Source organism: Medicago truncatula, chromosome 2, assembly GCF_003473485.1.
Source record: "Medicago truncatula cultivar Jemalong A17 chromosome 2, MtrunA17r5.0-ANR, whole genome shotgun sequence".
Taxonomy (NCBI): domain Eukaryota; kingdom Viridiplantae; phylum Streptophyta; class Magnoliopsida; order Fabales; family Fabaceae; genus Medicago; species Medicago truncatula.
The window spans coordinates 7925306-7936142 of NC_053043.1; the positions used below are offsets into that span (position 1 = coordinate 7925306).

General features: G+C 34.5%; 2 protein-coding genes across 2 annotated transcripts; both read left to right on the forward strand.

Moving 5' to 3' along the window:
* The first annotated feature begins 3139 nt into the window (after positions 1-3139).
* Positions 3140-4347, forward strand: LOC112419315 (uncharacterized). The gene is made up of 2 exons (XM_024776884.1): positions 3140-3714; positions 3801-4347. Exons 1-2 carry the CDS (start codon positions 3140-3142, stop codon positions 4345-4347), a joined length of 1122 nt encoding a protein of 373 aa, XP_024632652.1.
* A 152-nt stretch (positions 4348-4499) lies between these two features.
* On the forward strand, positions 4500-8185 carry LOC25486116 (peroxiredoxin-2F, mitochondrial). Its single transcript, XM_013607312.2, has 5 exons — positions 4500-4791; positions 4901-4930; positions 5691-5849; positions 7430-7524; positions 7847-8185. The coding sequence occupies exons 1-5, from the start codon at positions 4582-4584 to the stop codon at positions 7950-7952; spliced, it is 600 nt and encodes a 199-aa protein (XP_013462766.1). The 5' UTR covers positions 4500-4581; the 3' UTR covers positions 7953-8185.
* Positions 8186-10837: the final 2652 nt, after the last annotated feature.

Below are 10837 nucleotides of genomic sequence, written 5' to 3' on the forward strand. Positions count from 1 at the left end.
TGGACTATGGACACTATGGCGCACCGACACGCACACACTCACTTTAGATGTATGCATAGGATTGTATTGTTAAATAAGCGTTTAGGTTTTAAACACTTAGAGAAAATCCATCTTTTTTCAAAAAAAAACAATTGAACTTCACTTCAAAAATTTTCATAATAAATATGAAGTCAACACTTCATTTTTCCTTTCTTTTTTCTTAAGAAAAATTCAATTCATCTTAATTATTTAGACTTTCCTTTTAATCACTAATCAAACCTCACTTTTTTGCTAAATCTAATGCTCATGAAGCCTCTCGATCTCCTTCTTCAAAACCATTTTCAAAATTTAAAATCAAACAATTAAAACAAAAAAACAACAAGTCTTTTAGCAAGAACTACGAACGGTTTTGATCCCTTAAAAGGGTACGTAGGCAATGAGTCAAAACTCATCCAAGCCGAAATAAAATTAAATTCTACTTCTTCTCACCCCCATTCTTCACTCAAATAAAACTTCTTTTCTTTCAATAAGTAGGCAATAAAAATAAAGCGTAGAAATCAACTTAGGAGAGCGGCTCTTATGGAGTACCATAATCGCTCCGGGTGCCTAACACCTTCCCGTAGCGAAAACGACCCCCGAACTTAGAATCTAAGGGTTTTTCTCAATTTTGCCCTTCCCAAGAAAAAATAGAGAATATCAACGGTCAAAAGGTTCAAGTCCAATTAATGGCTTGGCACCCAAAAACCATGATAACACAAACCTTTCATGTTTCATCTTCCAATTAAAATATTGAACACTCTTTGACACCACAAGAAAACAGAAAACTCACGGTTGTGCATCGCGTAGCCTTCCTGTGCATCGCATATCAGACAGTGGGTGAAACACTCCAGAATCAAGATTTTAAGGCATGTACAACAATTTTCCATCTTGCCTTCAAATTGATGGTGATGTCAATTTAACGATCAAGAACCTTGTTGCTTTCCATTGCATCCAACAACAATATGTAGTCTCACAAGCTTTCACTTTTACCTATTCAAGCCTTTAAATGTCTTCTTCTCTCTTGAAGATCCTTGGGCCCAACTACACTAGTCATTTTAGTTAGTTCCACAAGTTTTCATCATAACATCTTCAGCCTCCGGAGTGATCAATTATGTCATCCTAAAAAATTTCTTGTTATTAACTAGGGAATAACACACAAGGATACAATTCTGGTGCCACCATTTGTCCCCACCTAGTTCCGGTTAGTGGAAGACTACACCTCAAGCTAAGTTTTCTCCATCTCAACTTCCAAATGCGTACATTCACTACGTCTTTCACCTTGTCATCTACACCTTCCAGGCTAATCATGAGTATTTTTACCTCGTTTTTCCAAATTGCCCTAGAGTATTCCTAGCACCGCCTCTTCAGGACGATGTTAATTAAGTGTTTAATGTCTCTCCAGACGACATCACCTTCTATATTAAGGTAACCTAGCATGCGTCGTCATTTTTAAGGTGAGATGCTCTGCCTTCTTTATTCTCCCAATAAGATACCATCATAGCACCTGCATCCTCATGTTCCTATGAGCCAACTAGAAATTGCATGGAATCACCATTGTCTCCTTACTCGGGATAATCCCTCTCGTAATGGTTGGTTTTGTGGTAGTTAAAATAGTTATACTTCGACTTGTCGTTACCCTTTAAGTTTCCATGGTTTCTTCTACTCCCACCTCTCCCTCTTGCAACACTCAAGCCTTCACTATTATCATCAAACTTCAAGTCCTTGGACTAGTTTAACTCATTGGTTTTCAACGTCATTTGGACTTCCTCCAAGGTGACAATGCATTTTTTACCATAAACATGATATCCTTGAAATGCTCATAAATTCTACGTAATGCACAGAATAAGGGTATATTTTTGTCTTCATCCTCTTTTTTCATTTCAATGTTCATCAAATCATCAAAGATTTTGTTGAATTCCGTCAATTGTTTTGTGATGGTTTTTGACTCCACCATCCTAAAGGAATAGATTTTTTTTGTTTTAGGAATTGTCTTTGAGCCAAAGACTTGATCGTATACAACGACTCCAACCTTAACGACATCGTCGTCACAGTTGTGTCCTTCGTGACTTCTCCCAAAAAAATTATCCAAAATATAAGACAATGACACTTCTAACTTTATCTTCGAGATACAAGACAACGCTGCGTCATCCTTTAATACTTCTGCACACTTTTGTTAAATAAAATTCCAAATTCCGTGTAACAAAATCCAATTCCAACTGCCGTCGTGTGTAACAAAATCAGCCACTTTTGCATGTATAATCAATCACATTTGGGACGGTCACATCCTGAAGCCCCGAATCCCGATTCAATCCAAGAATCATAGATTCATACCACACATCTATACCTCACCCATCTCCCACGGACCAGAAACTAAAGGCTTTTAAATTCTGCCACAAATTCACATTGTCTTCCATAGACTTGCGTCATAAGGTTTTGCTATTATAGCACCTCTAACCTCATTAAGCTTGTACTTACTCCGCAACAAAAAAAAGTAGTAAAATGCTACCAAAAAATATAGCAAAATGCTACAAAAAAAATACAGTAAAATGCTTAGCATTATAATAAAAATTACATTTTTGTCAAAAAAAAAAATTACATTGATCAACTAATATCATATAAAATGTATAAATAAATCAATGTAAATTTTTTTGACAGAAAATAAATCACAGTAATTAAAGAAAAGTACATTATAGTCTTAAGAAAAATTACAAACTACTAGTTTAGTTCGTTGAGAAAAAAAATCCATAACTCATTAATCATTATCATTATTACAAATGTTTAAATATTTCTTAGAGTTTTTTTTTTGTTACAAAAATTTTAGGGAGAGGGGATGATGCCTCAGTCCAAGGCAGAGAAAATCTTCGGGCTCAAAGAACACTTACAAATGTATGTACATTTACCTCCCTCCAAAGGCACTAGCGGGGCTCAAACCCAGGTTCTCTCGGATTCAAGACCTGTCATTTTACCACTAGACCAAGCCTTTGGAGTTAAATATTTCTTAGAGATTAATATGTCTTAAGTTGTTAATTCTCATAGTGCGAAAGTGGTTGTCAGGCAAGGTGCTCGTTGGAAAATTGGTTTTGGGTTTAATATACCTATTATTGGCGAGCCTTGGATAGGGATGGGGTCGACCATCCCCCTTGTTGGCCCTGGTGCCATAGATATCCAAAATTACTCGGTGGGGCATTTGATTGATCAAAGTAATAAGGTATGGAATGAACAGTTAATACGACAGCTATTTTTACCAGAAATGGTTCAAAGTATTTTGAATACTCCTCTATATCCTCAAGTACAAACTGATAGTTTGCTTTGGAAGGCCGAGAAGAATGGCTGTTACTCGGTCAAAAGTGCATATCGCGTTTGTGTTGAAGATGTTGTAAATAATGCTCATCTGCGGAAACCAGGGTATTGGAGTGGTATATGGAGATTGAAGGTACCCCCAAGAGTGAAGAATTTAGTATGGAGAGTGTGTAGAGAATGCTTCCCTACAAGGGTAAGGTTGATAAGCAGAGGAGTCAATTGTCCATCAACTTGTGTTAAGTGTGAGGATCCACATGAAGATTGCTACCACATATTTTTTCATCGCAAGACCGCCATAGATGCTTGGAACGCTGCAAATGTCTGGCATTTGATTGCACCATCCCTGAGTCAGTTTGATAATGCACCAGACATTATATTCAATATATTGCAAAAATTGTCAGCAAGTCAAGTGGAGAGTATTGTTACAATAATGTGGAGTATTTGAAAATCTTGCAATCTAAAGTTGTGGCAACATGTGTCAGAGTCGACAGTCACAATTCTGGAAAGAGCAAAACATCTCCTAGAAGGATGGAGGAAAGCGAACCAAAAGCAGGGCCTTTTAGGTCAGACTCACTTGCAAACTCAAGTCCTCAAACTCATGATGGTCAGAACACGGACAACAGGCATGGTAACATCCGATGGAGGAAGCCAAGGAGTGGAAGACTCAAATGCAATGTTGATGCCTCTTTCTCTACATCCAGCAATAAAGTAGGTATTGGTATGTGCATTTGCGATTTGGAAGGAAACTGCGTCCGTTCAAAAACCATGTGGTTTTCACCACTGTGTCCAGTTAACATTGGAGAAGCTTTAGGACTTTATCATGCAACTCGGTGGATCAATGAACTTCAGCTCACAAATGTTGATTTTGAGGTAGATTTGAAAACAATAGCTGATTATTTTAACAAAGCCAGAGGAGATAATACCAAATTTGGATCCATTATGGAGAATACTATCCAGTTTTGCAATATCTTTTTAACAAACTCTCATGTTTTATTAGGAGGCAAGCAAATGAGATTGCTCATGAGTTAGCTAAGGCAACCATATTATATCCTAACTTTCACATCTTTGATGAAATTTCAGCATATAGTTCTGATTTAATTTTTAATGAAATGATATAAGTTATTTTCCCTAAAAAAAAAAATCTCATAACTAATATGGAATAATTTTATAGAATCTAAATTGAGACCATAACTTCCTTTCATATATTTGTGTCCCTCCTCACTCTTGACACATTCGACAACACAACCTCGTACAATCTAAGCAATGACAACCTTTGTAATGAACCGTGCTCGTTCTTCAACAACCTTAAAATCAGTTTCTTCAGTTCTTCATGGGATCAGGTCTTACGCAAAGGTTGCAACTGGGTCTGACATAATCTCTGCCGCATCCAATGTTTCTCTCCAGAAAGCTCGTAATTGGGATGAAGGTGTTTCTTCCAAATTCTCTACCACTCCTATCAATGACATCTTTAAGGTTACCCCACTTGATTTTTTCTCATTTCATTCCAATTTTCAATACCCTTTTTTCATTTTTGTTTAATTACTAATGGGTTCTATTTTTTTTCTTCAATTTGATGTTGCAGGACAAGAAAGTTGTCATCTTTGGTCTCCCAGTAAGTTAACTTGACAATTTTCTTATAATTATTATGATTTGATATGTATTTTTATTGTTACTTTGTTTTTTGTTGCGTTTGTTTTGTAAAAGTCTCTACTTTTTTGTTTTTATTTTGTATTGTTGCCCTTGTGTCCTGTTTGGATTAACAACTTAATTTGTAGCTTATAGCATCAACACTTATTATAAGCTATTTCGATTTTTTGTTTTTATTTTTGTATTGTTGCACTTGCGTCCTGTTTGGATTAACAACTTAAGTGTAGCTTATAGGATAAACACTTATTATAAGCTATTTCGATAACAAAAGATGAAATAAGGTCATACTGTTTTCGTGTAAACTACAAGTTGGTTTCATAAGTTATGTTGGAGAATTTATGGAAATAAGTTGGTCACAAGTGCTTATGGCATTCGACAAGCTCAAATAAGTCAACCCCTTATCATATAAGCACTTATGTATAGGCTGTGTGTATAACATAAAATAAAATAAAGTCACCATTTTCATATAAGCTATAAGTTGGTTTCATAAGCTATCATACAGAGTTTTTGCAAATATGTTGAAAACAGATTGAGGACAATAGACATGTTATAAGTTGTTTTCGTAAGCTCTCTCGAACAGTCTCAAAGTGTTTACGTCAGTAGATAATTCAAATAAGTCAATCCAAACAGGGCCTTGTTATAAAGAAATGTGTTTTTTATTTTCTTTTCAGTATAGCATTGTTCTAAAGTAGTATTTTTTGTTGTATGTTTTGATTATCTCTTAGGGTGCATACACAGGAGTTTGTTCAAGCAAACATGTTCCTCCTTACAAGGATAATATTGAGAAGTTTAAGGCTAAAGGAGTTGATTCTGTTATTTGCGTGTCGGTTAATGATCCATATACTGTGAATGCATGGGCTGAGAAGCTTCAAGCCAAAGATGCTGTAAGCGTTTTCTCTTTTTTCTTTTCTGACTATTGTTAAATGCTTTATTTGCTGTTTGGTGATTTTTCTATGTTTCCTTTGTGTTTTGTTAGGATATAGAATAATAGCTAACTTGAGTAGTTGAAGTAGTTAAGAATTGTTAGATTAGTTAGTTAGTTAGTTAGTTGACATTGTTATAGGGCTATTTAAATATTTTATATAATTAAGAGAATACAAGGATATAGATCATTATTGAATATTTGTAAAGTTTAGTGAATAGAGTAGCGACTCTATTGTGAAGGGAAAACATTGGAGGAGAGATTCTCTCCTATTCTCATTTATCCTTTCTCAATCTTTCAATGGAATTATTTCTCATTTTACTCAATTCTGCCCAGTTTTTGGAATACTTTCTTGTACCAAAAGAAAGATTCCTTACATGTTTGCATTAGTGATTACCTTTTTACATTTTAGCCTTGTACTAGAAATATGATTGCTGAAGCTACTTGTCCTCATTGTAATACTTATGATGAAACCAGTGTACATGTCCTTTGTGATTTTTGGAACCCCCTTGTTGTGGAGGATCAGTGGTTCAAATTCTTCCGCCTTGATCTCTATGATTGACTTCATTGCAATCTAATTTCTGTAAACATTGGAACAGTGGGTCCTAATTGTCCTACCTTCTTTGGGATTGCCATTTGGTGTCTTTGAAAAGATCATAGGAACACATTTTTGAAAGTAAGGCTATGTTAGTCACCAAATCCTCAGCCAGTTTAACGCCATTATTCACGATACTTCCAAGCCTATTCCTATTTATTTTGGTCCTAGCATGAGGGAACTTCAAATTTCCTTGAACCCTCCCGATCCTTTCTTGAAGCTTAATGTGGATGGACCTCATAACTCGGCAGGCCTCTCTTCTTCCAGTGGAGGTCTTAATTAGAGATTCCCCTCTCTCCGAGCATAATGCGCATTTGTGTTTCGTTCAGCAGTTTTTTGTAATTTCCTTCTTTTATCAAAAAAGAACTGTTGCAGTTGTTTAAATGCATTTCTGTTCTGTTTCTGCTCCTTATTTCTAGCATCACAACTAAAGGATCATTCCAAACTGTAAACTATTTTTAATTGAGTTGGGGATCTTCTTTTGCTGCATTGTCATTTTGTTAGTGCTATTAGTTTGTAGATTATAATGCAGATACAACAGATTGTTTCTTCTAGTACTATGTATAAAGATAATTAGAAGGCAAGAGATTTGGCTAGAAGAAATATGTGGAAGTTGTACTATTTTTTGGTGTGCAAAAAAGAATAAAGAAGTTCTAAAAACACACTCTTAATAAATGTATTCGTTTCAAACTCTCTTTTCCACCACTTTAAGATAGTGCTGGAAAGAGAGTGTCAAATAGTCATTGCTAGCATTCCTCGAAAGAATAGAGGCGTTTATGAGATCATCACTCTCTAATCCATGAGAAAATTGAGCTTGTCAATGTACATATTATTGAGATCTTAATGTTGATTATCATGCAGTAATCAATAGCGTGTTGAATTAGGATTTGAAAAAAATAACTATTTGCTGCCTTATGGTATTCGCATTTCCTTTTTTCTTTTTCCAGATTGAGTTTTATGGAGACTTTGATGGGAGCTTTCACAAAAGCTTGGAATTAACTACTGATCTCTCTGGTGCTCTGCTTGGAACCCGGTCTGAAAGGTATATTATATACTCCTTGAACCAAGACTGAGCTCATTGACACGAACATTTGTTTTGATGATTGAATGAATTTGCTTTCTTCAAATGTTTTAAAACTAGTTCAAATGCCAAAGCGGCGAAGTCACAATTTCACGGTTTAAAATCAATTTAAAAAGAAATAATGTAGTGAAGGAATCACTAAACAAGGGTTTATGATAGCATAGCAAAATTGGTGTATATTTAAAAAGGCGCTTAGAAGTTAGAACACAACAATTGTATTATATCTTCAATATAATTAATATAGATTTCAATTCTGAAAAGAGTAGTTGTTGTTTTAATGTAGATGGTCAGCATATGTGGTAGATGGAAAGGTTAAGGCTCTTAACGTCGAAGAAGCTCCATCTGATGTCAAGGTTTCTGGTGCAGAAACCATTTTGGGACAAATTTGAAGTTTCTGTTAGTTTTACTAATGTAACAAGTCTTCAATAATTTTCTTTTGATCAATGACAAGAGTTTAATAAAATGTACCTGATGCTTCCAGCTGAGCTGATTGAATATTGTTATGATTTTTTCTGTTGGTTCACTTGTTTTTCGGTATTGTATTTCATTCATTTTTTGGATCCTACATTTCAATCTTGGCAGACCCTGCAAGATGTATGTTTGGTGTTTCACTACTTCTCAATTTATTTTGTCTCACTTTAAAGCATGTTATTAGTTTTCTATCCTTCCTTCAAAAAAAATGTTTTAGTGTGTACTTACGAGAAAGAAAAAATATCCGTACTGCGGACTGGATTATGCTGTAGTAAAAATTGGATGTCCCGTGATCATAGCTTTGTTGGTATGAACGTTGCAAGTATGGATGGGCCGAGGTTTAAACTGAATTCTCAACTTATTCATCTTAAAGATGAATTTCTAGCCACTAAACTACATGATAAAATAAAAAATTAGAATCATTGATTTTGGTTGATTTTGAATTGAATAAAAGTGAGTGAACAATAAATTTGGGACTAAATATCAAGGCTTAATTAGAATTTTGGTCTAACTTTCATTCATTCGTGGAATTTACCCCCTCGATTTAAAATCACTAGTTTTGATGTCTAAGATTTCTTGTACTTAAAAATGGTAAAACTGAAGTTGAAATTGAAGTTTTTATCGGATATTTTGTAATTTAATAAATATTGATCACTTCATGTCATCAATGTCGTATTTAAAAATGTCAAGTCAACAATTTTAAGTAAAAAAAATATATGATGAGGAAATCAAAATTGAGTGATTTTAAAATAGGACGTGAGTGAATGAAAATAGAGCGACCAAAACCGTATAAAATCAAATATTAATTTGCAAAAAGTTTCAAATTTTAGGTTGTTAGAATCAATTATCATATAAAATCAATTCCGTTTCAAATTTTAGGTTGTTAGAATCAATTATGTTCAAACATAATGAAATCAATTTTATACTATTTTTTTTAAGCCAAGGATGAATTAAAAATTCATTGGAGCAGAATTTGTGCTTAAAATGAAAGAATTACAAGAGTTCAAAATACAAAAGGAGGAATCTCTCAAAGCACCACTAAACAAACAAAAGGAAAATAATTAATTAATAGAATAACCAAGACAAGAAGACGGATTAGTCCACCAAAGACTAGCAAAGACATCTTAGAAGATTCTGTGACCAAAAATTACTGTAGAAACAATTGTTTGGTTCCACTTCTGGAAAAGATAAAGTTGATTTTAGATGTGTTTAATTGACTCCAACATGTATGATTGTTTTTAAGTCGAGTTGATTTTATTTGAATTTAAGATTTGTAATTTTTAACTTTGAAATTGATTTTTAGACACATTTATAGTTCATATGAATGATCGGATCCAAGCACAAATCATTTTACCATAAACTCATTTGTAGTCAAAATCAATTTTAATCACTGGATAACAAAAGACAACACGAAGTATGTTTTAATTCTTGCAGTAAGATCAGCTTAATGTGCGGTTGGATTGAAGCTCCAAAATATAGCTACTTATCATGGTGCAAGTGAGGAACATTGGATTGGGAGATTAACAAAATCGATGCAGAACCAAACTAAGCTCAAATTGACCATATTAAACTAAGGTCGGCTTATCAATAAACAAAGTCGGTTAGCAGACTTTTCCTTTCTCTTTGCATTTAAAAATAGGGTTCCTTCGTAGGTTTTGTAGTCTAATTTTGACTCAAATGATAAAGCTTGGATTCGGTCCAATTATCTTTCGCATATTAGTGCGACTAATGATGACATCGATCACTCTCTTGCGACCTTTTCTTTGTCAAGATTTCCGTAATTCTTGACAAATTAGTCATATGTATGTCATTATATTTACGGTGGAATTTAGCATGGAAAAGGGGAGTTATTTTCTACCATGGGAAAGATTTTTTAAATGGTCAGATTAAACAGGTGTATTGATTTTAGCTTGGTCTGTCCACACTATATTTTTTCTTTCTCTTTAATATTGATCTTCAACCTCCATTGTTTTGAACATATATCATTCCTGCAATTCCCCTCTCCTCTGTTGTAGCATCTAAAAATTGATGACAAAAGAGAAGAAGAAAAAAAAAACAGTCATCAATTACCCCTTTCCTGGCTCATGTTTTCTCTCTCCATGGTCTTGGATTTCTCCTTTTTCAGCTTCCTCCTCCTTTCCGGCCACCTTAAACATGTTCAAGAAAACAAACATTAGATTTATGTTCTTCATCGTTACATAATCTACTATTCTACTTATTCTTGCATTATAGGCACCTTGCCGGAGAGCCACCACACACCACCGCCGGCTACTTTTCCGGTCACCACTTCCGGCCACCATGAGCTTGCTTATAAGAAAAACAAACATTAGATCTGTGCTCTTCATCGTTAGATCTTTCTATTGTTTTACTTCTTTTTGCATTTTGGGCACCTTCGTCGAAGAGCCATCACACACCACCGCCGGCTAGTTTCCGATCACCATTTCCGGTCCGAATTAAAAAGCAAAATTGAAAGACATAAGGGTTGATTTGATTGCTGGTGGTGGTGGGTTAGGTATCAAATGTGTCGAGAGAAACAATTAAATGCCTTAAAGAACAATAAAAATGTTTTAAAACATTAAAATTAGGTGATGCGGTATACAATGGGATTAAAATTGAGACATTACTATCCTTTTAAATTCTTCTGAAAAACAATGGGACAATAGGTTTGATGTTGGTGGTGATGTGGCTTGAAGGAGAAAGAATAGTATTGGAAGATGGTGTGGAAGAATAATATAGTGCTAAGGGACTATGATAAATATGTGCTCTTTATTTGATCTAGTGGTTAAAATTTACTTTCCCATGG

Bases quoted from the DNA above. Each gene is read 5' to 3' on its own strand.
- LOC25486116 (XM_013607312.2), top strand. From the start codon at position 4,582: ATGACAACCTTTGTAATGAACCGTGCTCGTTCTTCAACAACCTTAAAA. The intron at 4,792-4,900 runs GTTACCCCACTT...TTGATGTTGCAG, and splicing joins CTATCAATGACATCTTTAAG to GACAAGAAAGTTGTCATCTT. The intron at 5,850-7,429 runs GTAAGCGTTTTC...TTCTTTTTCCAG, and splicing joins AGCTTCAAGCCAAAGATGCT to ATTGAGTTTTATGGAGACTT.
- LOC112419315 (XM_024776884.1), top strand. From the start codon at position 3,140: ATGGGGTCGACCATCCCCCTTGTTGGCCCTGGTGCCATAGATATCCAA. The intron at 3,715-3,800 runs GTCAGCAAGTCA...AACATGTGTCAG, and splicing joins TTCAATATATTGCAAAAATT to AGTCGACAGTCACAATTCTG.